Source organism: Crassostrea angulata, chromosome 5, assembly GCF_025612915.1.
Source record: "Crassostrea angulata isolate pt1a10 chromosome 5, ASM2561291v2, whole genome shotgun sequence".
Taxonomy (NCBI): domain Eukaryota; kingdom Metazoa; phylum Mollusca; class Bivalvia; order Ostreida; family Ostreidae; genus Magallana; species Magallana angulata.
The window spans coordinates 11,144,581-11,172,078 of NC_069115.1; the positions used below are offsets into that span (position 1 = coordinate 11,144,581).

The window sequence follows — 27,498 nt, forward strand, 5'->3', positions numbered from 1 at the left end:
AAAGAAATATTCATATCTGTCACAGATTTAGCCTGTCTGGAGGTTTGTAATGAAATCAGTGGAAAAGCAGCAGAGGAGCTAGAAAATGCATTCAAAATTGAACAAGAAATCATATTGACGCAAGCTTCAAATGGGCCGCAAAAAATATAATTGTTGTATGAATCATTGATTGTTTACATAAAAACACACCACAAAGAAGAAAATAAGAGTTGGTTGTACTAATTTTTATGGTAAATTTTAATATACTTTCAGCAACTTGTTTTGAAGTTAGTTTAGGAAATATTTTATTCAAAAATATACATATAAGTTTATAAATGAATCTGGATTGAACAGCATGCAATACTAGCCTTTATTAGTTCTCTCCATCTGAGATTGAAGTTTAACATTTTACTATTATCATAAAGAATCGATTTCGTTACTGTAAGCATTTCTAACGGAAATTGTATGATCATTGCCATAGTATGAAGTAATGGAGAACACACTGCATGATTTGTACATAACTCTAATACAAAGTTCAACTCATCATTTTTCTCTTGGAGATTATGAATTTCAAACGGTTAACCATTTTGGGTTTTTTTTGTTGCATAGTATTGAATGAAAACTTAATGCATTAATTTAATATATGATTTCAAGGGACCTCATAATAAAATAAAAATGGATTAGTTCAAATTTTCCAGTCAATTCAAATTTTCATTTCTGTCATATTCTTGCATAAATAATTGATATAAAAATAAACGTCATTTCATGATATTTTCTACCACATTTTACATGGAAATATAATAAATACACACGCAAAGTCATTTTATTTGACACGGCACACAGAAATTCAAATATATCATTTATATAAAATTTTATGACATTCAGGTCTTGAGTATTTCAGGTCTTAAGTATGTCCCGCATACCGATCCTGATGCATTGTTTTGAAAAGAATGAAAAACTCCGAAATTTTCCGAATAGATTATAGTCTCGATAAAAACGCGCCAAATACGACAATCTACTAAGTATGACCTACTTTTCATTTACGAGTAAAACAAAAAAATATGTGATATTTTCTAAAAGGCATAAAACATATTTCTACCTGCAAATTTACTTTAAATTCATAAAAATAAGCATAGAATTAATTCTATAAAAAAAAAAAAAACTGTCCCGCAGAAACGCAGTAACAATATTTTAATGTGTATCAAGTAACGGACCGCCTTCCGGCGGCCCGTAATAAACTTAACATTTGTGTGTACCAAAATTGCTCGAAAAAGAAGATTCAAGAACATTTCTGAAATTTAGCTAAAAAATCTACATGATAAAAAACATTCTGTATCAACAAAAAGAAACATTAAATGGGGTGTAAAACTTTTCCAAGGTATGTATAAATATTAATAGAGGAGTAATTAAATCTTATAAAAACATGATGAAAAATATTTTTACATGACTTCAATCCCTAAAATTTATTAACTGAAAAAAAAGTAACCAAAAAAACCAACATTTAACCCAGAAGGAAATTGCACCAAAATCTCTCATTTTAGAGCGCTTTTCTATTAAGCTATCGCGGTTGATAAAGCGTAAACTGCCCCAAGTTATGTTATATCGTATAACATACGTCAAAATTAAATTCATTTCTTAAATGAACTACACACACCGTAACAAACAAGACTTTCTTATTGTGAATGCCAAATACTTATTACTTACTTTTACCAGATAGTTTCTGTAATTAAATGTTCAATCCCTGCTCTTTACCATACCGACAATGTCATTGCCACAAGTACATTTTAAGCAATATGCACAAAATTGATACGTGTTTATATACTAGCAACGAAAGGCAAAGTGCATTTGCTTGTTTTTCTGAGAATTTCTAAGATATACGTTTGTCAAGTATTGACATTTATTTGTTACTAGATGTATCCATTATAAACACGACAAATCTTAAGCTAGATTTAAATAGTAAAATCAGTGGTGCGCGACAGAGGAAGAGTGAGGCTGATGTCTTATTAAGAAGAATATTTCAACAAAAGTACTCTTTAAAGGAAAATTCAGAGGGAGCTTTGGACTCGAATTTAGAGATTACGTACACTGTGGTTTGTAGTATGTAACACCAAATCGAAACTGTTTTTGCCTTTTCTCTCTAGCTCTTCTCCGAAACTACTTAGCCAGCCTCAGGAACATTACTCCGCACTCGTGCGTAGCATACAGAAATGTGACTGGATTAAAAATCCGATAGAACATGACTTTAACTTCCAATATCAAAGCGCATGATTCCTATGGGCAAGATCGTCACATGGGCATCTACCAAGCAAAACCTTGTGTTCGATAGAAATGAGAAAAAACGGACATTACATTGACAGTCTGATAACTTAATAGTAATAGCTTATAGTTACATTATGTAAGAGATGTGATAAATTTATTTTCTCTACTTTTAGACCTCACGTAGAAAACCTATGTAAAATATATTACGAGCAAGAAAACCTGTTCTGTAATTGTAGAATCTATGACACCTAGTCAGAAGGATTTGCGAAAACAAAGGAGACTATTCTTTAAATCTCAGTTTTATTTTGCTGTCTGTCGGTCATTCTGATTTATTTTGATTTTTTTATGTTAGTGTGTGCTGAATTTCAAATCGATATTTGTGTCGTTTGATAATGTTAAACTTCAGAGCAACTTTAAGATCAAGATGGAATCTCGTTACCTTTTATCAACAGGTATTTTAGTAAACTATTTAAATGCAATTGGTTCATATGGACTTCTTTCAAAGAGTTTTCTAATTAATTCAAGGTAAATAAAAAGTAGACGGAAATTTGTCAAACAGATCTAACCGTACAGCTTCGTTACATCTATTATAATAACATTGTACTAAATATCAAGTTCTCCTTTGAAGTCCTTTCGTTACTTTTTATCAACAGATTTTAAATTTAGTGATTGTGGTTTTTGATCGGGTTAGTGTTACGCTGATTCAGTGGAATTTAGGTCAAAATGAGAAAAGAATACTGTACAAAAAATTTGTAGCTTCTTGTCTACAGAAGCATTTATGCTTAGACTACTTCGAGAAATAACATGAAATATATTGCAGATCACGTCAAATTAACGCCTCAACTTCTGACGAATACATTATATTTTATGTCCAGTTATGTTAAATCATTAATTTTATTGGCGCATATATGCAGGGAGATTTCCAAGCCATCTTTTCTTTGAAATAATTTCCAAACATCCATTGTAGGAATGTTAAAAAATTATACTCATTAGACGCTCCGCAAAATTATCTCTAACATAAAACATAATTTCTTTAATAAATTGGGAGGGGTGCAGAAAAGGAACATATAGTGCTTATGCAATTCTTTTAGAATGTTATATTTTTCTTTATCAGCATACTCTTAAGGAAATTAACTTTTTATCACAATAGAAAAACAAAATATTACTGTTATTGTTGTGTGTTTGAGAAGTACAAACAATAACTGTCAATAAGAATTATGTATAAAACTATGTATAATCGTTAAGCAGTGAGCATTTAATAAATATTCTTTAGATATTAGATTGCTTTACTTAAATGATGTTCATTGTATTTGTAAATTTAATAAAATATAACACAAATTTCGAAAACAAAAATATTAATAGCAAATGAAAACACTGCATTAGAGTAAATCCCCATCCTTGCTTCTCTTATAGTTTTTCGTTTTAGGTATGCTGAAATAAATTTAGCCGATCTTTGGTATATATCTACATTAAAGGTCTAAGGTATTTGTTTTGAATTGAACATGCATATGGTTTACCTGTAAAAGACAAGGACCTTCTGTAATTAAAGTTTAAGTAAGGTTTGTTTGTTTCTAACACGTTCTTCTCCATGAAATAAATTATTGCCGTCTAGAATCCATATTGATTGAAATAAAGGTTATTTTTCAACTCAGCATGGATTTTAAAAATAGTTTGCATTCTAATTTAATACACATGTAAAAAAAAAAGCTGCCTTTTTAAATCAACCTGTTTTTATTAACCTTACACAGGGGTCTGTAAAATGAATTCTATTTCATAGTAACAAATAAGGCAAAGGAAAGAATAAATACCTCATTAAATTTTATTTCTACTGATAATTTAAAAGGCTATGCCTATGTAAACCCTATTCCAAAAAGTATATATCTACAGATATAGATCTTCAACAAAGCAAAACTTTGTATAACAATATGCAAGAAGTTATTTTCAAAGTTTACGTTTATAAAGATGTACATGTGTTACATGTATTTTACTTATCTGACTAAGATGTTAATCTACTATTTCTTATGATACGAAAAATGTCTCAATGATGCATAATGTTTCCAACATAGTATTACTAATTTTTTTATGTAATATATGATTGATGGTGCATTATTTGATTAAAAAAGATGAGAATATTTACAATAAATGTTTTTGTGTTTTAAATGTGAATTTGTGGCCCTTATTTTATATCAACTGCCTATGAATCTAACATAAGTAGCCCAATATATTATAATTATGTACTGTTTCATAAAAAATCATAAGTGAAAGAATAAATCAGGTTTTGTGTTATAAATACTGGTTTATTATACCCAAACAACTCTTCTAAAAAACAAATATGTTTTTTGCATTTCACTTTTACCGTTCACTTTCTGAACCCAAAAACTTACTTGTAAAATGAATATTCGTAAAAAAAATACAGTAGAACTTCTTTAGTACAAACATGGAAACAGAGAAATATCATATATAGTCAAGACGTTTTTGAGTCCTCTGTAAAATTATCAAAAAATTGGGATATACGAATTTACGGATATAGCGATCCGATTTCGAGTCACGTGGAGGTGAATAATGATCGTGATAATTAACACGATAACAACGAATTTCTTAACAGTTTAAAAGAGTTTACACTACCTTAAACATAATAGTTTGAATGAATTTATTTTCACGTCAATTTTTCAATTTACCATCCGATTATTAAAGGTATCAAATAATGTATCTTCATTCTATGCCTTAATTTAGCAAAAACTCTAGTCGGGCGAAAGAAAACATGTATATACTGACTTTGCTGTAGTTATTTTTGCGAATTCATTATACAGATATAAGAAATTACAGATACAACGAAGTAAATCCATTGGTCCATAGGATTATAACTGAGTTTAAATGTGGAATGGTGTGGAAAAAAATGCATTTTTTTTTCAAATATTTAAATACATTAAGGTTTTAAAAAGGCATACTTTGGAAGAAATATTGATTAATCATTGATTCACAAGATGCAGTATATTGGTTATTATGGAAAATTGTTGCCTTTTAAACAATATTTAAATATCTACATGACCTCTGCGTTAAGTTTTTTTAATTCACATTAATCAAAATGACCCAGCAGGGTATTTACATCAAGGCATATATAAAGAGAGTGTTTTTCTCCCTTCATCAAGCTTTTTAAACATGGAGGAGAGAAAAGAACGCGTTCTGATATTCATTTCTGCAGTTTTCATTGAATTCTTTAATAACACCAACGGGGTCATTCTGACCAGAGATCAGGAGGGGCAGAGGCTGGACACTTCTGGACAAATTCTGGACATTATAGGACAGAAACAGTGCGTTCGAGAATGTATGCGCCGGGGGGATTGTCTATCGGTCAATTACTGGAGGAGAGACCTACGATGTCAACTGAACCCCTCCACAGTGGGCCTGGGGGCTGTCCTAATACCTGATGTTAATTGTGTGTATATGGAGAGGGCATCGCAGCCTCAGGTAATGTCGGCATTTCGTAATGAAATCAATTAGTTTTATCAAACCATTCAGACAAAAAAAGAAAAAGATGAAAAATTAAAATCAATATAAAAATGTTATAATTTAATGATTAATTGAAATGATTTAATTCAGTGCATCAAGTCTTACCTTTATCCTTAAAAATATATACCTCTATATTCTTTTGCAATGATTGTAGCAATCTATATTAATTATTTTTGTGATTAAAGATTGAACATTTTCAATCCCGAATTTCTATATAGAATTGGGTAAAAAAATTATGTTTACGATTATTTCAATAGTGTAAATTTTTGCCTTAATGCGTTTTGATATAAAGAAATATGTGAAAGGTTTTACAATGGTGTTGGTTATATAGATTAATCGGAGAATAATATCACAACTGAACTTTATCACTGCGATATTGCTCTTCATTTTATTAGTATATTTCGTTTTACCACATTTAGAAACAAATCTTTTGTGAAAAAAAATGAATTATCATGTTTACTTGTATACTTTAGTAGACTCCCAGTTACTTAAAAAATATTATTGTTCATTTTCAATATTTTTTTGTATTATACGGCCCAATTGCACATAAAATGCACATGTCACTTTCATGAATAAATTAATTTGCACTTACTTTGTTCTTAACCTTCATTTTATCTCTAATAATCAGTAACGAAAACGATTTTGGAATAAAATCACATGATTGCAATCTTAATAAAAGACCAAAAGGTTTAGGCTTTGTAGTTATTAGTTGGATGTTTATTCATGTCAACACATTTTGATATATACTCCTCTGCCTGTATACAAAATTTTAAAGAAAATTCATGTACGGCTATAGAAAGGTAAATTAAATTTAAATCATCCTTGGGTTTCTTTAGTTAACCAATCATTATTTAGATACAATATATGGTTATTAACTTCACTGTTTCGCATTTTTGTTACATTTCAGTTAAAGGAAAACAGTACGAATTAAAAGGCTGTCGATTACATTCCTTATTTGAACGCTGTTTTGCTAATTATAAACGCTGTTGCTTAATATGTGATAAATTTTGGTTCATTAAATCTTACAAATACAAATATTGACCGCGGTTAATGATTATTTTATAACTCAATAACACAGAAGGGTTGCATTGTTACTTTTAAGTGTGTTCATGTGTTATGGGTGAGGAGAGGAACAGAATCTCGATACAGTCCTTGTCAAGCAATAGGAAAGACAGAGTAAAATAACTTAAGAAACGTAGCACGTTTTTTGGGGGGGGGGGTATGGTAGGGGCAGTCGTACCCAAAATATTGATAGTGCGTGTTCGCTTTTAGAATACGTCAATACTTACGTACAAAAATGTAATGACTAAGATACATCGTGAACATTTGTTGGCGCATTAATAAACGTAATATAAATAAGATGTAGCCAAGAAATTTTTTGGAAAAAAATGCAATTGTATCAAAATATCATGAACATTTTTTTTTTAAATGCATGTGCATATTTGAAATATATTGAATGTTTTTAAGAAAATTCAAATATCAATGATTTCTTTAATATAAATTATACCCTACGATTTTGTAAGGGTTTTAATGTTTTGATTTGTTCGTCCGTCCTTGGCCAGTCAAGTAATCAGTCCGCCAGTCTTGTTTTTTTTGTTCGCGCATCTCTGGTTTAACTCCTGCAAAGATTTCCCTAAACTATGTTGGTATTTAGGACACAGTGTGAAATGTACATAGTGGAAATATTTGCCCATTTAAATTTCCAATGAATGCCCTATTTTTGATATTGTATTTAAGAGATTAAGTGAAAGAGCAAAGTGAAAGAGCAAACCCTCCTAATCTGATGCATAAAATTTATTGACAGTTGTACATTAAGCTATTTATTTAGATCACAATGAGTAGATGTGCGTGATACCGATATGTTTTTTTTACTTTGAACTTGGCAACAAGTTCATCGATTTCTGACAAGGCTGGCATAAAGCAAAATAAAGACCCCCATGAAATAATGGACGGAGAATACTGACCCCGGCCCAGGTCATTATAAAAAGTAGAAAAATGACCCTTTTGCCTGAAGAATAATTGTCATTTTCATAAAAATGAGCTCATTCTAATTTTTTTTTTTGCTTTAAAACGTTAAAATAGTATCAATAATATTTATTGCAGAACACAGAAACAACAGAAATTGTAACTCAAATAAACTTAAAATAAAAAAAATATTCATATTTAAGAAGGAGAAGAAATTCCTTTGTTCAAACAAGATACTACGATGGCTGCTAAAGGAGCCTACAGCAGCCACCTCAAATTACTAAGAAAATGTACTGAAGTATAATCATCATCCCAACGAGCAACATATGTATCTCATTATTACGAGGGAGAACGCATTGGAATTGTTTAAAAATATAAGTCACTGTGAAATATACGTAAAAAATATATCTCTCCGCGATAAACGCATTAGTTTTGCGAATAAACGCGTTAGTTTCGCGAGTAAACGGTTAACTTTCGCGAAAAAAACGCGTCGATTTCGCGAATAGACGCAAAACGTTCGCGAATAAACGCATACGTTTTGCGAATTGACGAATTTTTTATAACATATTTACAAATTTCTCGCAGACATCAAAATGGCAGGCCTTGTCATAATTTGATGTGGTTGCAGAAAAAAAGTTCAGTTGGGAAAGTACTGTAGAAGCACATATATTACTTGGGTTAGAATTTTATTGTTTTTTAAAGCAAATAAGTAAGGAACTAATTTAATCATATCGTCATCTCCGAAATATAGCAAACCAACCATGTCTTTATAAATATTTACGTTTAAAATTTGTCAGGGATATAATTTACTTGATCTTTGCTACTAACGAAAATTAAGAAATTAAACCCACAAAGAATATTTCTGCTTCTACAGTGTATAACGAATTTTACTGGAGTTTGAGGATGTAGTAGCGGCGTTTAATTGGAGATTTTAAAAGATAAGTGCTCTCCGCTATTCGGAATACTACTGTTATCAAAGGCAAAAACCCATCAAAAGCCCCGGACCAGTTAATGTCTGAGAAACAATAAACTGGTGACATCGAGAGAAACATGAAGTATATCTTTCCTTTTTTTAGGGCAACGCAACTTGAATTTCAGCATGCGTGTATATCAGACGTCACTTTTCCTAAAACTACAAGTATATTGTGAATTTTATAAAATTAAATGATTTATAAGGCTTTTAAATCGAGCTGGTAGTTTTTTTTATCTGGGTCAGAGTTCAACTCTTTTCTTTATGTATGGTTACTTTAAAATTATGTTTAAACGGGCTTTAATAGTGTTGCTTTTAATTTTGGTTTTGTTAATGACAAGGGAATAAATTCGTATATTTACAGTTAACTCTGAGCCTACGATCTTTTTTTAATTATATGCCCTTGATTAAAACATGTTGTGTATTATGCATACCTTGCTGTTAAATACGGTTAGCATAAAATGGTAGTAGAGAAACGTGGGTTATGTGCGATTGCTCATTTTGTCGTCATATTTGATGGACCATTATGGTAGAACATGAAGTACAAGGTGAAACAAAGCATTTTTTCATATTAAAAAGAATGTTTACAGGAATTACTCACCGGGCCATGTGTTTCCACAACTTGTTCGTTCAGATGTACGTACCTATCGAACGGAGGGACGTTTTGTGGACCTGATATCAATGATGCTGTCATAAAAAGTATGTACTAATTAAGGTATTTTTTACGTGTACTTGTGAGTGATATCTCAAAAGTCACGATTAGGTGAAATAAGAAGACAAAAATAATTGATTGGATAAATTAACTAAGGAATAAAATAACGAATATCAAAATTGGGATTAGAAAGCCTATTCAGATTTGTCTTTCGTTAACATTCGAACTTTTCATATAAATGTACATAATGTTTAACAATAATAAATCTACAAAAAGTGATTACATACCTATATTCAATTATTGTGTTAAGTACTGCAGACTGATGAACTAATATCAATAATTACAGTGTACAACACACTGTTAACAGTAATGTTTACAACACGAGAATGTGGCAAGCTCAAAAATGATATCCTCAGCTAATAAAATATAAAAACTGAAGTATTACTCTATTAGAAAATAAGGGATGGTTTGTGTCAAGATAAGCTTCTTATCATTCTCCTTTACAATATATGGCCTAGACAAGAACTAAGCATTTTAAAACTTTAACCTTGAACTTGCACAACTGACCCTCGGCCATTGTCATGACACACCCTGAGGTCTTAAACAGTATTTGTGTGCAGAAAGATATTACAATGTTTCTCCATCAAAAAGTTATGGACCGGACACGAATTTAGCACTTTACTTGCTAGTGACCCTGACCATGCCCAAATGACCTTGTGTCAAGAATCTATTTTGATTTTTTTTAGCATTACAACTGACAGTGGATTAATGATTACTTTAAAATTATGTTGACGTAACATGTAACACTGATACATATCTTATTTGCTATCAGTAAAATTTAAATCAAAGCCATACTCATTGGTGTTGCATAAATGTTAGCGGTTATTATTAGACATAACCAAACGCCAGAAAAAAGGCTTCACACCGATATCTTGCGTCCAAAAAATATTTAGCCTTTCAAACATCACACACCATTAAGTTATTGGCTTTTCCCTTTTTAATGGTCTTCAAAGGACTGCCAAATCTCACGTGTTGATCAGAGCGGCTAGCTAATAAATATTTCGTTTCTGTTTTCACTGATTAAGTCCCAGCTGAATGTTGGTAGTATTACGTCTTGCATACACGGCGAGTATTTCCGTGGGGGATAAAATGAAAATCGAAAATCCTTTCATACAAATATTTAAAAAAGGAAAATAATTATGACTTTTACATGCGTATATAAAGCATGTGTATAGTAGATATTCATTCTTGTGTGGGATAGTGCAAATAAACCTTGAGACCAAACGTAGGACAGGTATCTGCCTTAATTCTAGTCCACAGTAGAATCTTACAGTCCCTCACCCGTATTATTACTGGAATATTCATGATGCAGGAAATTCTAAACCGTTTAACTTGAAAACATCTTCATTTTTATATGTAAATACATGTACAGGTATATTTAGCAGATTAGTTTCAGCTTCCTCAAAATCTAAGATGTCTGCTATACATCACGCAAATAGAAAAAAATATTTATTCCAAATATGTGCAAAATATGTGTAGAAATTACAAATATTCTGTGGGTTTTTTTTTTATTGCAGAAAGAGTTAGAATTACATCTAAACATAAGCATACTTGTAGCATAAACAATTACTTCAACTTCAACTCATAAAAAGAAATCGTATTCTGAAAAGAGAGATAATTTTTAAGCCTTTTGGACATTTACCTTTTTCTGAACAAACAGGAATGAAATCAAATTAAGGGATTTTGACAATAATTATTTACTTCTAACTGCGAAAAAAAAAAAAACTTTATTTGTTTATAGAAAGACCAATTGCCTGCAATTTTTTTCTCAGCCAATGAAGCAAACTGTCCATCAAACTACAGATGGGTACCCTCTGTAAACCTTTGCTACATAGTATTTGAATCAACAAGAACCTGGCAAGACGCCAAGTCTCAATGTGAAGGCGCAGGAGCCAGACTTGCTGTACTAGACACCCCTATGAAGCTCACTGCAATGCAGAATGGTATGGGCTTCAAATTCACAATGTAATAGGAGAATGTAGATTCTTACCATTCTGAATACAATTCAAATGATATTTAATGCTACTGGTGGCACGATGTGAGATACATTAAAGATATTTTGAATGTTTTAAAGTTTTCCAAATAAATAAACTTTAAACTTTTATCATGGACAATTGGAAAAATCCAGTAAATGCTATTTTGAATAAAAGATAACAGTCATTATCATTATCGTGTATTTTAAGTAATGTTTTTCAGCTTAATTTAATATTAAAACATTTAAAGCAAGAAAAGCATTACATTCCTTTTTAAAATAAATCGAATGGTTTGTTTATTTTTTTGTGCATTTAGAGTATGATTCAGGTGCTGTGACGAGTCAACCTTATTATATTGGAGCCTCGTTCGACAATACCTTAATGGCTTGGAAATGGATAAACGGCTTTAGCGTGGATCCTTTTTTTCTTTCTATGTATTCGGTACCTAATGTTACTGATACATGCCTCACGTGGAATCATCTGGATACCCTTCAGGAGTGTCCCTGTATTTTGAAACATCCGTACCTTTGCGAAATTCCTACTTGATTCAATTTAAAAAGATACAAAGAAGCGATACCATTGTTTTGTGGATATTTGTAGCTGTACATATTTTTACACGGTGTTTCATAACGTTTATCTGATTAAAACAGAGGAGTTATGGTACCCTACTAGTGATTTAGAGGGCAGAAACTGTAGAGTTACATGATTGTGTTGAGAATAAATCATTGGATAAATATGATTTGCATTTTTAATATATTCAAAAGCCATGTTTTATGCATTGTTTCAAATGTATGATTATCTTATTCGAAAACAACGAAATCAATGTTGATGGATGTTAGTCTTAAAACACTTTTGTCTCAGTTGATTACAAGATTAAACATATATCTTGATTGTAAATCGTTTTGTTTTTATTTTTCAAAACCAGGTATCACAAGACCGAATCTACTTATAAACAACAATTATGTAAGAACTTTATAAACTGCATGTAATTTCTGATTTAACACGGGTCCTGCTATAGAATAATTGTGACATATGAAACAACTCGAAGATAATTACGCATTTAATGTTCCTCTAAACACATATTTAAGTCGTAGAAATCACTTTAAAATGATTTATTTGTTTGGTAACAGAGAATCTGCTCCAATTTTTCTTGATAGCTGTACAGTTCTAATAAATCGGTGTTCCACTCTGTTCGGCGCTGGAAAATCGATATATATCACATAAACATGTAATTCATTACTACATCTTACCGTATATCCGGTATTTTCGCGACTATTTAATTTTCGCTTTGTTTGCAATCTCTTTTCAATTAAAATATACTTAATACGCAACATTTTTTTCTGTTTTATTTTCTATCAACAACTTTTGAAATCGCAAAATCACTAACGCATATTAATTTTTTTTATTCGCAAAGTTTGTGACATGCGAAAAAACCCCCGGATATACGGTAATAATAAAACTTTGTATTTTAAAAATCTAGATATATCATACACAATTCCGAATCATGATAACGTTTCAAAAACTTTTTATTTTTTCTTATAGGACATTGCGAAATGGCTTGTGAACTTTTATTGAGCATACATGTACATCTGAAAATATTGCATAAGAAGAAAGAATTAAAAGATGAAAGATGTTATGAAAACCAGCTATAGATTCATTTTCATACGTACATGTACCCGAGTTTTAATATAGACGACTGTTATCCCAATTTTAAGCAATTAAGTCTGATGACTTTAACTGATTGATAAATTGAGTAAAACAAGGCATAATAAGACTAAAACAGAGTGTTTTTTTAATAAAAAAAATACTAAATTGATTTTTTTATGAGCGATGAAATGCAAACAAAATAAACATTTAGAAGCAAAAATTTTTATTTTGCATACAGACTGGCCTGGTTATTTTCCAATTATTTGAACATTTTCAGTAGTAAGAGAGGCAGTATTTTCCGCACTGTAAAAATAAACGTTATCTTGAAGTTTAAATTGATTAATGAACACAAAATTAAAACTGATTCTTATGCTTTCTTTTTTTCATGTTAATCAAGCATTTATCATACATCTTTTAAAAGACCTCTCACAAAAGCGAGAAAAATTATTAGGATATGTTAAAGGTAAATCCTTCATTTGGCGCATTGTTTTTTCAAAATAATTCAATTAATTAAAAAGACAGTTAAATTCATTCAATACGAGACCAAAATCTCGCTTTTTTAATTGTTTTGTCAATTGACAACTGTTGAAAATTGACAATAAAAATACTTCTTTAAATGTGTTTTGTATACGTATTCGATCAGAATATATTTCGTATAATTATTCCATCAGACAATTTTTCTTGTTGGTTCTAATCTATATATTTGCCATATTGTGGTCGAAATTTTTTGCCTGATGAATTACATTGTTGGTTATAATCTTTATTATTGCCTGATTATAGCGTTGTGTGATTACTTTTAATAAATCCGTAATCGGTATATCTAACAGTCAAAGTATGTACTTCAGAAAAACACTTACGGTTTCTCACAAATAAAATACGTGGTTCTATCGTTACAGGAGACGTCTTCCCATTTATACTGATCACCGTTGTAGAACATACGTAAGCAGTTGTTTGTGTCGTTACGTGTTGGTTTCCCTGAGCCCCAGGCGGAGAAGTTGCCTATAGGCAGTCCGGTCTCCAGCCAACGGAACGAGCCTTCTATTGCAAAATCATTGGCACCGATCCAAAACGTGTTTTGATGTAATGCTAGGAATAAAAAGATACACTGTTTCATTTCTCAAACTTTTCATTCTAATTAATTTATTTTTTCATTTTCAAAGGAAAATACGGTTATTGAAATGGCGGGCAGCTGCGAAAATTGTACTCCTCTTGTACGGTTAACCTACAGTCTTTGAGATATAATGTTGATATTTTGCAAAAATGTAGAACTTTTTTTTTAATGTTTGATAATTTATAACAACAACCAGCTGCTGAACTCAGTTTTTTTCTTGATTGCATAAAGGGTACCTTATTTGTACAGATAACTCCTCCCACATTTTCTGAGATAGGAATGTGATGTTTTACATATCAATTGTACACATACATTGATATTTGATGTTTATTAAAAAAATAATAGCTGCTGAATTTAGTCATTTTAGAATATTGCATATAGGGTACTACATTTTTTTGGATGGGTAGTGTTTATCAATTCAGTGTTGACAAATAGATTAGAGATACAGTTAACATAAAAGAAAACCCGGTCTGTTGTCTCAAAGACAGCTTTTTACTTGTCTTTATTTTCTTTAATCAAGGAGAGCGCTGAAAAGGTTAAAGCTGTGCCCGTGTTATTGTAATCCTTATAAAATATTAAAATGATAATACATGTGCATGTTTGAATTAATTTTTTTTAATCATAGAATCCAGAAATTGGGAAATAATACATGTAAGATGAGAACAATTAGTTACAGGTTCAATCTCAAAATATCTCATTACAAGTAGAACCGAACACGTCTATTACGGATGTGATAGCCTGTTGTTTTGGCAAGCAATACATTCACATATTAGACAACTGATGGAAATACTCACAATGTAAAACACTAATGACATTTGAAATAAAGTTGTGTTTGTCAGCATTATCGTCTGTAACAAGATATGCATGGAATTTTCGGCAGTGGTTCTGAAAGGAATAAACACGTTTTTCCTCTTATTGTTATCATTAGAATGGACACTTGGGGCATGATCTAAATTAATAGGCACTTATGACGTATGTATATCATTTAATGATGAATCTTCTCCCTTGTTCGACGATTACAACAACAAAATATTGATGTATACACAGAATTTAAAAAAAAAAAATGTAGCATTTTCAAACATTAACATTCAAAATCCTTTGCTCCAAATTTGAAGCGCACAGTTTTCATTTTCATTTATTGTATCAATTTACTTTTGTTTGGCATCTTCCCTGACAGTTTCTCTGAATTCTGTTTATTAAATACTTTGAAGATAATTTAGTAAATATCAATCAATTAATTATTCTTGCCAGACGACTGCTTTGCTTTTGTTTTCTAACATTTTCTTACCTCTGCGTCCAGCCAGCGTTGACGACTGTTACCAAAGAAGAGACATTCTCCTTTATATTCTGCCCAGTCCACCGGGCAAGACGTCTGCACGGTGAATATACCTAAATATCATACAACTAAACGTTATAACACAGTAGTTTTCTTCAACTATTTAAGGTCAACCAGGTTTTTCTTGCTCTAATACTTTGATGCATTGTTAATATCATAAGAATACATGTTTTAAAAATAACCAAGTGCAAAAATCTTAAAAATTGAAACTGTAAAATACAGAATGTGAATCATTCAACATAGATGAAAACTATGTCGGTAAATAATGTGATCAGTGTCTACGTACATAAAATATGGGAAAAAAATCAAATAATTATTCACTTTAGATACATAGATTAAATATAGATTATCTAGAAATATTTGATTTAAATTAAAAGAAACCTGTAACAGCAAACACGGCAAGGTAGAGAATATTCATTGTCCCAATGTTGTTATCTATGATTTGACCTATATGTCATTCCTTTAACACTCACAAAGAACGGTCCCTAGGCATAGTACATTCTGTTGTACTTTTACCCGTCTGTTTGTTCCAAATACAGACAAATTCTATGTATACTTAAAATGTACCGAATATAATAAAAAATATAGGTCAATTAAAAATTAATCTGAATAAATTGATTGCAAAAAGTTTTCGCTTTAAGTGTTATTTAGTAAAATTTGATAATATCCCTTTTGTAGTAATACAGTTCCACATATAACATCTAAACCTTCAAAATGTAATACAAAAAAATTGATTTCTTACTTGTTTATCTCGTTTGGATCGGAGGGATTATGAAGCATTAAGAAGTAATTATATCACATTTTTTAACTTATTTTTGTATTAGAAAAAAACTTATAGTAAAACTTTCAAAACGTATTCATTGAATGCAATCAAATATATATATTGTTAACGTATTTTTGACGTGTATAGTTATAATTTTACCTCTTAAATGAAAATACCCTAACAACTACACTTACTTGTTGTTTCGAGGTGAGGTGGAGGGGCGGTTCCTTTTACGCAGGCTTTATTATTGCAGAAACTGCTCTCACAACAGTACTGACACTCTGTCAGTGGAAACTGGATTTGTCGTCTGTCAAGAGCAAGAGATGGGGTTCGGCTTGGTTGCTCATAAAACTGTCCTCCAACCGACCTGGCACATATCTGTAAACTTATAATGTTAGCATAGTAAGGGGTTTTGGTGAAATTAAAATTACATACTGTTGCTGATAGTGTTTTGTTGTCACAAATGCATACGTGCTACCTACGTGCTTTTTCTCGCATCTAAGTTGATATCGTTCTTGAAATAAATCCGTCAAAACTAATGCTGCTATACATATCTGCAAAATAAGAAGATTAAACTCTGCCAACTGAAATTAATGTGACTAAAAGTTAACTAAAAGCAGATAGTTTGTACGGCTATTAAAAAAGAAACATTTTGCAACAAACAACATGCCAAAAAACAGTCGACGTAAAAATAAATTTTACTGATAAAAGTTTATAAATATTTATAAATATTTAAGTTGTCTTTAATGTAGAATAATCTACACTCGCTTAGGTTTTAAAAATGGTGATTTTTTAAGCAATATAACTGAAACGTTTGATGTCCTAAAACATTTTAGGTTGAAATAATTTCATACCTCGTCATAGTTACAAACATCAACTGTGTCGCACTTCTCTGGACTGCTCGCGTCTTGACAGTTAAAGCATAAAGTATTGTTCACACGAGTCACAGCTTAAAAAAAAACCCAGGAAAAAACGACATACATTGTAATAAATCAAAGAAATACATGAATATTTTCGGAGATAGAACAAATGCTGAAAATGTACATTTAAATGGACGGCCTTTATGCAAATGACCAACTAAATAGATAACACTTTAAATACGGAAAATCCATTTAATCTTTAAATAAACAAACATAGAAATAACTAGATTTTTTTCTAATAAAACTGACGCAAAAAGAAAACCAACAAACAAACAAATAAAAGTCATCTGCTTTATGCAGTATGTTGCTCTCGCCTCTTGCCCCGCTCTGTATCTCTCTTACAACAGGGAACTCCTGTTCTAAATAATACAAAAGCTACTAACTGGTTGAATAAAAAAGTAATTACTGATTCATTGTACTTACATGCACACAAGAGCTCATAAAAAATCCAATGCATATGTTTTTCTACATTTATAAAATTTACGTGCATTCATCGAAAAAGCACTGATCTAGACCACCTGATGTGCAGAGTCACAGTGACCATTTTTTTAATGTCCATTATTTCAAACAATTTAAAATGTACCATTTTTCCACTCTTTTCTTTGAAATTTCGAAGCATAAAATAATATTTGAAAAATAATTACAACTTATCTCTTGAATAATAAATATAACTTACAGTTCTCTGGGCATCCTTGTCTGTTACAAAAGTCAGTAGTGCAACATTCCTCACAAAGATGGATACTTTTGAATTGTCTCTTTTCTAAAAACTTTGTTCGTGTGTGTTGTCCATTAAGAACTTGACAAATCTATGTTTTGATAGAACGATTAGGTAAAAATCAACTGCAAGGGAGACTGTTTTGATTTTTTTTTTTGGAAATCAGCGTTTCATATATTACTAAAACCATACCTGATTTATCCTGCATCCTAAGTCGTAATAAAGAAACCCTTGCTCAGTTACATAGAAGTCGGTGAAACATTGCTGGAAATAGAAAACAGAGTGCTATAAACTATCAATTAGATAAAAACAAATTACTGTCCATCCGGTATATTTGATTTATATGCTTTTCTTCACATTAGTGAATATAAAAAGGAGCAAAGGACTATATATGGTTTGAGCCTAAAATGGCCCCCTTAAATGAACATTGTCACTTTACTGTAATCCTTTGTTTTATTTGTACAAATATACATTTGAAGTTTTTTCATAATTTTCATTTCGATTTTAATGCCCACAATTTAAAAATATGACATCATAAAGTTAACCCTTTTCCCGCCATTTTCTCATTTTAAGCATAAAACGGCTATTTTGAAGCAGTTTTTCTTTAAGGAAATATTGAGCGACTGCTTGAACAAACAAAATATTTTCACCAAGGATGTATTTCCCCAATACTTATAAGTGACAAAAAGTGCGTTCTTGTTCAAAGAGTCGCTCTATATTTCCCATTCGAAACAAGATAAGAAAAATGTCAATTTTTGACTGATTTTGATTGAATTATAAAAATAGCGTCACTTCTGACGGCATATTCTGCCGGTGACTGCATATGAATCAAATAAATAGGTGAAAAACATATTGTATGTCAACTCTTTTATAAAATAACACAACAAATTAATGTACCTGAATCATTTTAATTATGGGGGCCAAATTTGACGAATATCATATATAGGTCTTTAAGTGAGCACAGCAAATAATGTATCTTTAACAACAGCTATTTAACGAAGAATTAAAGACGGGATTAATTCCTTTACTTTCGCAATTTTCCAAATATAACACGGGCCAAAATTATCCGATATAAAGGTTTTGAAATATTTTTAATTTGTATGTGTTTTTATTTCAAGTAAGAAAATTTTTCTTATACGGAGACCTTTTACACAAAATGCAAAGATAAGGTTTCAAATAGCACACAGAATTAAATACACATTCTACATATCAATTTATGGTTTTCAATTTGTAGACCTTTTGTGTTAATGCAATAAAGTAACATAACATATCAATTGTGAAGATGTTTTACATTGCCTAACTTTATTGTGGTCATTTCATGTACTCACTGACTTTTGCTGACAATTTTACAAAAAAATTAAAAAAGGGTTGAAAAGTAAAGACTTACATATTGGTCTGGACATGTAACTTTTGTCAAACAATCTTCTGGGCTTGATACACCAGCGCATTGCATACATTGTAAACCTAATAAAAACTTGTAATTGTAAGGTACTTTCATTAGAATGGGAAAGTGGTAATTTATTTATCAAAAGGAAGACTTGATATATGAAGAATTACTTTATGCGCCATTTAGCTTACTATATGTACAAAAATAGTACCATTGTTTTGAAAGGTTATTGTCGTAAACATATCTTGGAAACGAAATCATTTATATTATGCATAAAATACTGTTACCTTTAGTGGTGGGAGGCGTGGTTATACATAAAACTGGAAAAAAATGTATATTGCACTAAAATTTAAATCATGCGAATTGCAGACCTAAATATCATGTGGTGAAAAAAACAGTATTTAAAATCAAAACTCCAAAGGAAAAATACAAAACCGAAGAGCACACAGGGACTTCTAAAAATTAGAGGTAGGATAAAAAAGTATTAACATCATAGTACTTTTTGTTCTTTCAGTAAACGTATTTTATAAAATACTCGTTATCAGCTAGTATAGGTACACTTTATGAAATATTTATCTTGCTCACTGAACATGTATAGCTCAGAATGAAATCAATAATGATTATATTTAGGCGCAACTGTACTACTAACAGGTAGTGATATACTCAATTTCTACACATGTTCATTAGTAAGAGATGTGTTCTAATTCTGTCTGAACTTCTTAAACGTTCATTTACTTATTAAGCACAAAATGGTGAAAAATAACTCTTATAAAAGCTTCCTATGTGATAGCTCAAGACTTATGACATGGTCTCCATGGTATCAATAACAAACGGAACTCTAAAACATTGATACTAAGACACTGCATTAGTAGTGTATAATTTGATACATTACATGTAATATCAACATAAAAATAATTTAAATCCATGATTGCTGTCTTTTTTTTGACTTACCAAACAGTAGAATGAAATCAAAGTTTCCTAACATCATTATACGTTTTGTTCTTTCAGAGTTAAAGAGTTTTGAACAATACCTTGTTATCAGCTAGAATACGTGCACTTTATGAACTATCTATCTTGTTCATTAAACATGTACATGTATTGCTCAACAATCATATTTTCAGCACAAATGTAACACTGAATTAATTCAGTTTATTAATAATCATTTAAATAATTAATTATTTTAATAACAAAGCATGAAAAAAGTTCTGACATTTCAAGGAAAAAGAGTCAAATTTTGGCTAGGATTTGTATTTACTTTATAGAGAATGGAACACGAGTGCATTGTTAAAACAAAATATATTATGCATGTAACTCATTTTGTTATGTATGGTTTCCCATAAAAGCTATATCTAACTGGAAAGGAAATTTGCGGTTCTTTATTTGTCTTTTTTATGATGATGTTTTTCTTTTTGATTTGAGGTCAAGTACATGTAATTATGTTTCTTATGACAAACACCAACATGATTAAAATCTTATAGTTTTATTATATTAACAATTTTCTCAAATATATAAATTGTCTGTTTGGATTTCAGCTACTGGACACCCTGAAAAAAGTCAAAATGGAAATGTTCATTTTTTTTATTCAACATATTAAACCTTGTACGATTTTGTTTAATTAAACGACAACTGCAAAAATAGTAAATTTTTAAAATTGCAACGTTTGCAAAATGCTTTGTTTAATGACGAATACAAATATTTGGAATAACTGTAATTGTGCAACATCATTTTTTGTACATATAAACGATGCTTATGTCATTATCTTTAGGTACCATAGACTACGTATAAGAATGTTAGAATTGAATATATCTTTGACAAGAAATAGATAACAAAGGCAATAATATTTGCCATCAATGAAATAGAATTATAAAACTAAGTGTCCTGCTTACGCTGTTTCACATATGTAGGTGACATCCCGATGGTTGCATTCAACATCTACCCACTTTAGCCCATCGCCCACCCATTCCATCATCATACAGTTGAACGTGCCGTTGTTTGTTGGGCGCCCATCCGCCCAGTTTGTGTAGGGTCCAATCGCTGACCCTGTCTCCAACCATCTCCAAGAGCCCTCAATGGCGAAGTCAGTACCACCGATCCAGTAGCGGTATAGCCGATTACCTTAAATCAGATAATTTAAAAAAGTTTTGATTGTTAGACAATCATGGCAGCACAGTGAGCTGGATTGTCAACAAAATCATCAATTAAACATGCCTTTAATTTTCAATATTATGATTTAATCCATAATGTGTCATTAAGTAAAGAAAAGTTGTCTTTATATATAGAGCTATTCTTGTCAAAGAGATTATTTTAGCCTAAAATGGTTATCAAGTTCTCTTCAGCAAAAGGAAAAAAAAGTTAAAAAACAAATATATATTTTTATAATAAAATCTAACAAATGTGAAAAAATATTATCAACAATTTAATATTTCCATATGTAGATATGCATGCTGAAGTCTGAATTATGTTATTAAATTAATGAATCAATAAGATTTGTTTAGGTTAATATTTGCTGTGGGTAAAGAGTATAATTTTTTTTGGAAGACCACCAACAGAGTCTACGAAAACTAAGCAACTTAGAATTTGATTTATTCTACAGAACTTTTTACTAATTGATACTGTTATTTTAATTAACAAAAATGCAGAGTTTCAAAAGAAATACAGTATGAACTTTGTGTATATACCGTTTCCAGTATCTGATAAACCTACATAAGGCCATTTGATTTCATTTGCTTGACTTTATTGATAAATTGATACATGTATACACAATACAAAGAAACAAACTACTTACTATGCATTACACTGAGAATCTGTCGTATAAAGTTGGCTTTTCCTGCATTGTCAACGGATGCTAAGTAGCTATGCCTATGCTTGCAGTCATTCTACGAAATTTTAATAAGACAGTTATCAGTGATAGATCAATATAGTGAAAAACATATAAACTAAACAATATATATAGTACCTGTTCTAGAAAGCGATACAAAGTTTTAATGTTCTAATTGAAATGATTAAAACAAAATTAGAATTAAAAGTATGAAAAAAACCAAGACATTTTTGCCACATAACATGATTTATACTTCCTCATTCCCTTACTCAAACAACAAACAAACGTGTGCTGACAAAGTATATTCATTTAATTAGAATATGATACAAATATTTGTCATTATTTCAAAAAATGAGTTCTTGGTCATATATTCAGATACGATCAATAGCTAAATTGCAACTTCATATGTATAAAAGGTCGTTTTGCATGAAAAAAAGGTTTTAGGTTTTGACCAAATGTGAATTAATTAGAATTAATGAGAATTAATACATTAGATTTTCAAATTTATTTCTAAATTTCAATTTCTAAAACAATTACATTCATCATATTGAGCGTCATTGCTCTATATTTTAAGATTAATTTTCAAAATTCTAAAACAAATAATTACATGCATCTATACCTCAGCTCCAATAAAGTCCCTTCTATCGTGTCCAAAGAACAGACATTCTCCGTCATACTCCGCCCAGTCCTGTGGACAGGAGCAGAGAGTACAGGCGATGGCTGTAGAGAAAGACAAGATGAACGCTATAATATGCAAAATTAAGTAATGACGAGGAGGTGCAAGTGATGGCTGTGTAGCAAAACAATATAAAACATTGCAACAATAATAGTTTTAGTATTAATGGATAAAAGACAATATAACTTTACGGCAAACCAAAATGAATGATATAGTATTCTAAACCACGTTATGACGAGAGTCGAATTTGGTGGTTAATATGCAACATAGCATGATAAGACTAAAGTACACACACTAAGTATAGATGTCTGTGAGATATAGTCGTTTTACTTTCTCGCAATTCACAATCAAGTGTGTACATGAATGTGCGATGTAAAACTTTCATTTTTATATTAGTGTAATGATTTTTATAGACAAGATGATTTAATGTAATGAATTTCGAAAGAACAAGCATGAAAATATAATTAAAAGAAAAGAACAATTGCATATGTGTTGCATACCAATAACAGAGAGAAGTTAAATTACGTTACAAATATATCATGGACGGAAAATGATTCATAAACATAAGATTCCAAAACTATGTTGCAGATTAAGGTAATCGGAGAATATTGTGTGAACCAGTATTGTAGAGAATATTTTCATAAAAAAAATCCTCGACTGTAGCAATGTTGAGAAACAAAAGCTTAAAACAAACCTGTACAAATAAGGACAAGATATCGAATCATGATTGACTTCGTTCACGAGTCATGTGACTATATTCTGCCCTAGATCAATGTCTTGATAATTTTCCAACGACGTCCAACAACCAGAGACCCCCAAAAATTGACCCCAATTATATAATCTTCTTGTCATTTAGATTTCATATTACATGTAACACTGCCGATTCATATACTGGAACAAGTGCAGAACTTGGTCAATTTACTCATTCAACATTTAAATATCATTATCCATGTACTCTTTACAAATTTATATCTGAATTAATACAATAGGTTTTTCATCAATTCATTAACAAATATCAATTGTCGAATAAAAAGTTCAGATAAAAACTCTTTAATGAACAATTTTATAAAATCAAGATTGCAGATTTTATCTGCCTTTTTATCTCCTTTGGAAATATTCTGGAAGAGGTAAAAGCAGCACTTTATCAATTGGGTTATTGTAACTGTACTTTAAGGTGCATCTTATAAGACGACCAAATTAAGACCTAGGCCTCGTCTGATAACAAAACCGTGACAACAATGGCGACTGAAGTGCTAACAGGGTTTGTACTAGTCTATTGTGAGTACCTTGAAATGTTTTCTTGATATACCATTAACTCAAAGCAAATTGATCCAATTAACAGAGTTGAGAGGAGTTGCAAAAGCAATACCAAAGAAAAAAGCGATTTTGTTTTATTTAATGGCGATATAATGACTACAGACACTTTGCTATCTTGTTTCTGTTTTACACTAGGTGTCGTCTTTGCTTTCGCTGCCTGTCCAATAGACTGGTCAGAATTTCAGGGAGAATGTTTACATTTCAGCAGAGCCAGTAGAGGCTGGATAGATGCCGCGGTAAGTCAGGACCATGCACAAATAATGAAACTTAATCAAAGGACTTAGGACATTAAAAGTTAATAGTACGTGCAGCTGTATACCTCACCTAAGCTAAAAACACGTGAGCTATTCTGGTCATTTTTTAATCCTGCGTCCGTTTGTCTGTCTGTTCGTCTGTCCGTCTGTAAACTGTTTTTCGACTTTTTCTGCAAAACGTCGCTGTCAATCTTAACCAAACTGTGCACAGGATGAAGAGGAGTTTGTTTATTAGGAAGGCATTTTTACATAAGAAAAAATAAATGATTCTTGCTAAATAAAATGTCATAATACATACTATCTTGACATAACATTGATACTCAATTGCTTAGAACGTGGATAATTATGGGCTCAAATTAAAGTTTGATGTAAATTTATAGATGTTTAAGATGTTCTTGAAAACTTAAAAACTGTAATACTTACCATGAGATATGACTTTGACATCTTCCTGCTCAAAAGTGGCTCAATGTTCAACATATCTTTTTATATTTTTATTCAACTACATTGTCAAGATATTTTATATATGACTCCATAAATCTGATTTCATTATGGCTTTTGTTGCTCAGGTGATCGATGTGACCCATGGGCTTTTATTTCATTAATGCCTTGCATTCATATTCTGCTTGGTCGTCTTTCTAAACACCGTAATGATACATAGTCAAGCTATACAGCTCCGTTTCGGGAATCATTGTCATATAAAAACTCGAATGAAATGCAAAGCACAAATCTCCCACAATTCGTATTCGATGCATTAAAATTTCTGTTGATTTTATTCTAATTTTCATTGACAAATTGATTCGTGAAATTCACTTTCCATCTCTCATTTAAACGAAATCAAACTCGATCTTGACATGCCTTACAACATGCAAAAAATGTTGTCCACGAAAAGATGCACTGTTCCAGCTAACTCAAAATTACATGTATTTGTGTAAGACGTGTAGTGTTTCTTGAAAGTGAATTTTTTTTATTTATTGAACAAATATATATTATTTTGTAATATTGACTACTGTATATGGGGTTATTTTCGCTCCGTGTTGTTTTCGCCGTTATACATCTGGAAACTATTTCGCCCCGTCTTAAATTCCGAATCGCCCAGTCATACTTGTGTACTTAAGCAATAGCTCGGAATATTGGAATTTGCCCAGTCTTAAATTTGCCCGCTGACAACGAAAATACAATGAGGTGCATATTTCCCTGTATAAATTATATCGATGAGTATTGTTTCCGGTTTTTTTTTTGTATGACAGAGAGATTGCAGGAGTAAAGGTGGCTATCTGATGACAGATGACAACGAGGATAAACACAACTTTGTAACACAGATCCTCAGTGTTCTTCACGGTATATACATCAGAGAGAGAGAGAGAGAGAGAGAGAGAGAGAGAGAGAGAGAGAGAGAGAGAGAGAGAGAGAGAGATTTAAATGATGTGAATGTCGTAAATCTTTCTTTTGTACTTTTGATTATGAATACCATTGACGAAGGCAATCCTTCGCAATTTATAGATCTATATCAACAGTTCGTGTCATTTACAGAGTTTAGGGAGTCAGGCTTTTGGGTTGGGGCAGAGGACAATGTGTTCGAGGGTCAGTGGCGATGGTTAGAGACGGGCACCGCTCTCGGTCCCTACACAAAATGGGCGTCAGGATATCCAACTAAAAACGAGACCACAAACTGCCTCGTTATGAAGTTTGAGGGTACCACTCTATTTTGGATGGATGATAATTGTGTTCCATGGGCCCACGGCAAGGAAAGGGGAGGATCGCACTTTTACATTTGCGAAAAACCGTAAGTTTTTAGTTTTTTATGTGTGTATTTCAACGTAAAGCGATTCAAACAATGAACTTAAAAAATATTTATTCTATGATTATAGTTATTTTTAATTAAATGAAAATTGCATGTTTTACTCTTCTTTTAAACATTATTTTTACAGAGAAAATGCGGACGGGGCCGGTGTGATAGGTTAGAAATATTGGGCTCAGAAAGAGAACGAGAGGGAATGAACAGTAAATAAAGATGAAAACTAATAAGTGTTTAGATTTGGGTTGTACAGCCAAGAGGCACGTTTGCTGTTGTGACAAAAATGACCCTGTAGGATTATGACAAGGGGTTCAAATTTAACTTGGAATCATTACCGTGGACTCCTTTTTAAATGCGAGGAAATAATTTCCGCGTAAATCGCAAGGAGCAACCCTCGGGGATTTTGAAAGTCTCATTTATCGGACAGTTTTGAATTACATATATATGAACTATTATAATCACAAAAAACTGGTGATCGCGATTTAATATTTTTACGATTTGATACAAAATAGTGGAATTGCTTAAAATGAGAAATTTACAGTAATTGCATCTTTTGTAAAGTTTCCTCTCGACCATTTTGTAATTTTTAAGACCCGTCATATAGATAAACGACACCCAGAGAAATTTTATACCTAACTAACATAATATCATTCATTTTAGAAGAAAAATATTAAGTATAAATTGTCTCGCATCAAATAGTGGAATTGCTTAAAAAAAGAAAATTACAGTTACTGCATCTTTTGTAAAGTTCCCCTTAGACCATTTTGTAATTTTAAGACCCATCATATTGATAAACTACTCCCCGAGAAATTTTATACATAACTGACATATTATTATTCATTTTAGAAGAAAAATAGTGTAAGTATAAACTGTCTCGCATCACCAGCATCGTCGGTTCCGATAAAGGCTGGTTGGACAGCGAAGGTGAAAAAGAGAAAATAGCAAAACTGAAGTTAGAGCTTTGTTTGAAATTAAAAATTAAATAGATGTTATACTATAGTCTCAATTTCTTGCACGTTACGTGTTTTTTAAAATACAATACGTTTCTCTATTAGAACATTTCGCTTCCCTGTACATATAAGTTGTGTTTTTCATTCTGTATACTGTGTTTATACAGATTACAGATTATGTCGATTTTGTGAAATTAAAATGGGGAAAATTCGTCATTTCATACAAGATAAACATGAGCAGAAAAACGCAAATGTATAATTAGTCGGCTGGTTTTAATAAACAGAAAACGGGAGTTTTGCTTTGCAACGGGGTAAAAGCTGAAATATGCATTTACATTTTGTACTTATATCCATAGGCGCCTGACATATATTTTTCTCATAATCAAAAATGTATACCCTCTACCTAATATTCCACAGGGTAGACATGCATCACCGCCAATT

The 27,498-nt window shown here is 31.2% G+C and overlaps 4 protein-coding genes across 4 annotated transcripts; 2 read left to right on the top strand and 2 right to left on the bottom strand.

Moving 5' to 3' along the window:
• Positions 1-5,397: 5,397 nt before the first annotated feature.
• LOC128183813 (aggrecan core protein-like) lies at positions 5,398-12,174 on the top strand. Its single transcript, XM_052852969.1, has 4 exons — positions 5,398-5,706; positions 9,274-9,382; positions 11,168-11,338; positions 11,685-12,174. The coding sequence occupies exons 1-4, from the start codon at positions 5,398-5,400 to the stop codon at positions 11,912-11,914; spliced, it is 819 nt and encodes a 272-aa protein (XP_052708929.1). The 3' UTR covers positions 11,915-12,174.
• Positions 12,175-13,221: 1,047 nt separating this feature from the next.
• On the bottom strand, positions 13,222-19,327 carry LOC128184541 (uncharacterized). Its single transcript, XM_052854076.1, has 10 exons — positions 19,248-19,327; positions 18,053-18,124; positions 17,822-17,951; positions 17,080-17,174; positions 16,708-16,779; positions 16,420-16,603; positions 15,415-15,515; positions 14,921-15,011; positions 13,873-14,101; positions 13,222-13,318 (listed from the first exon to the last, which is right to left on the bottom strand). Exons 1-10 carry the CDS (start codon positions 19,311-19,313, stop codon positions 13,264-13,266), a joined length of 1,095 nt encoding a protein of 364 aa, XP_052710036.1. The 5' UTR covers positions 19,314-19,327; the 3' UTR covers positions 13,222-13,263.
• Positions 19,328-20,711: 1,384 nt separating this feature from the next.
• On the bottom strand, positions 20,712-23,574 carry LOC128184540 (perlucin-like protein). The gene is made up of 5 exons (XM_052854075.1): positions 23,436-23,574; positions 22,685-22,785; positions 22,033-22,123; positions 21,134-21,362; positions 20,712-20,791 (listed from the first exon to the last, which is right to left on the bottom strand). Exons 1-5 carry the CDS (start codon positions 23,464-23,466, stop codon positions 20,776-20,778), a joined length of 468 nt encoding a protein of 155 aa, XP_052710035.1. The 5' UTR covers positions 23,467-23,574; the 3' UTR covers positions 20,712-20,775.
• A 309-nt stretch (positions 23,575-23,883) lies between these two features.
• On the top strand, positions 23,884-26,337 carry LOC128184514 (perlucin-like protein). Its single transcript, XM_052854035.1, has 5 exons — positions 23,884-24,019; positions 24,194-24,294; positions 25,560-25,650; positions 25,843-26,095; positions 26,241-26,337. The coding sequence occupies exons 1-5, from the start codon at positions 23,980-23,982 to the stop codon at positions 26,272-26,274; spliced, it is 519 nt and encodes a 172-aa protein (XP_052709995.1). The 5' UTR covers positions 23,884-23,979; the 3' UTR covers positions 26,275-26,337.
• Positions 26,338-27,498: the final 1,161 nt, after the last annotated feature.

What these genes read in the sequence shown, in the direction of transcription:
- LOC128183813 (XM_052852969.1), top strand. Translation starts at nt 5,398, where the DNA reads ATGGAGGAGAGAAAAGAACGCGTTCTGATATTCATTTCTGCAGTTTTC. An exon ending in AGAGGGCATCGCAGCCTCAG is followed by an intron (nt 5,707 to 9,273) that starts GTAATGTCGGCA and finishes GAATGTTTACAG; the next exon opens with GAATTACTCACCGGGCCATG. An exon ending in GCTCACTGCAATGCAGAATG is followed by an intron (nt 11,339 to 11,684) that starts GTATGGGCTTCA and finishes TTGTGCATTTAG; the next exon opens with AGTATGATTCAGGTGCTGTG.
- LOC128184541 (XM_052854076.1), bottom strand. Translation starts at nt 19,313, where the DNA reads ATGCAATGCGCTGGTGTATCAAGCCCAGAAGATTGTTTGACAAAAGTT. An exon ending in ACAAGGATGCCCAGAGAACT is followed by an intron (nt 17,175 to 17,821) that starts GTAAGTTATATT and finishes TTTTTTTTTAAG; the next exon opens with CTGTGACTCGTGTGAACAAT. An exon ending in AACGCTGGCTGGACGCAGAG is followed by an intron (nt 15,012 to 15,414) that starts GTAAGAAAATGT and finishes TATTCCTTTCAG; the next exon opens with AACCACTGCCGAAAATTCCA.
- LOC128184540 (XM_052854075.1), bottom strand. Translation starts at nt 23,466, where the DNA reads ATGATTCGATATCTTGTCCTTATTTGTACAG. An exon ending in TCTTGTCCTTATTTGTACAG is followed by an intron (nt 22,786 to 23,435) that starts GTTTGTTTTAAG and finishes CTTTCTCTACAG; the next exon opens with CCATCGCCTGTACTCTCTGC. An exon ending in GGGACTTTATTGGAGCTGAG is followed by an intron (nt 22,124 to 22,684) that starts GTATAGATGCAT and finishes AAAATTTCGTAG; the next exon opens with AATGACTGCAAGCATAGGCA.
- LOC128184514 (XM_052854035.1), top strand. Translation starts at nt 23,980, where the DNA reads ATGGCGACTGAAGTGCTAACAGGGTTTGTACTAGTCTATT. An exon ending in AGGGTTTGTACTAGTCTATT is followed by an intron (nt 24,020 to 24,193) that starts GTGAGTACCTTG and finishes GTTTTACACTAG; the next exon opens with GTGTCGTCTTTGCTTTCGCT. An exon ending in GAGGCTGGATAGATGCCGCG is followed by an intron (nt 24,295 to 25,559) that starts GTAAGTCAGGAC and finishes TTTGTATGACAG; the next exon opens with AGAGATTGCAGGAGTAAAGG.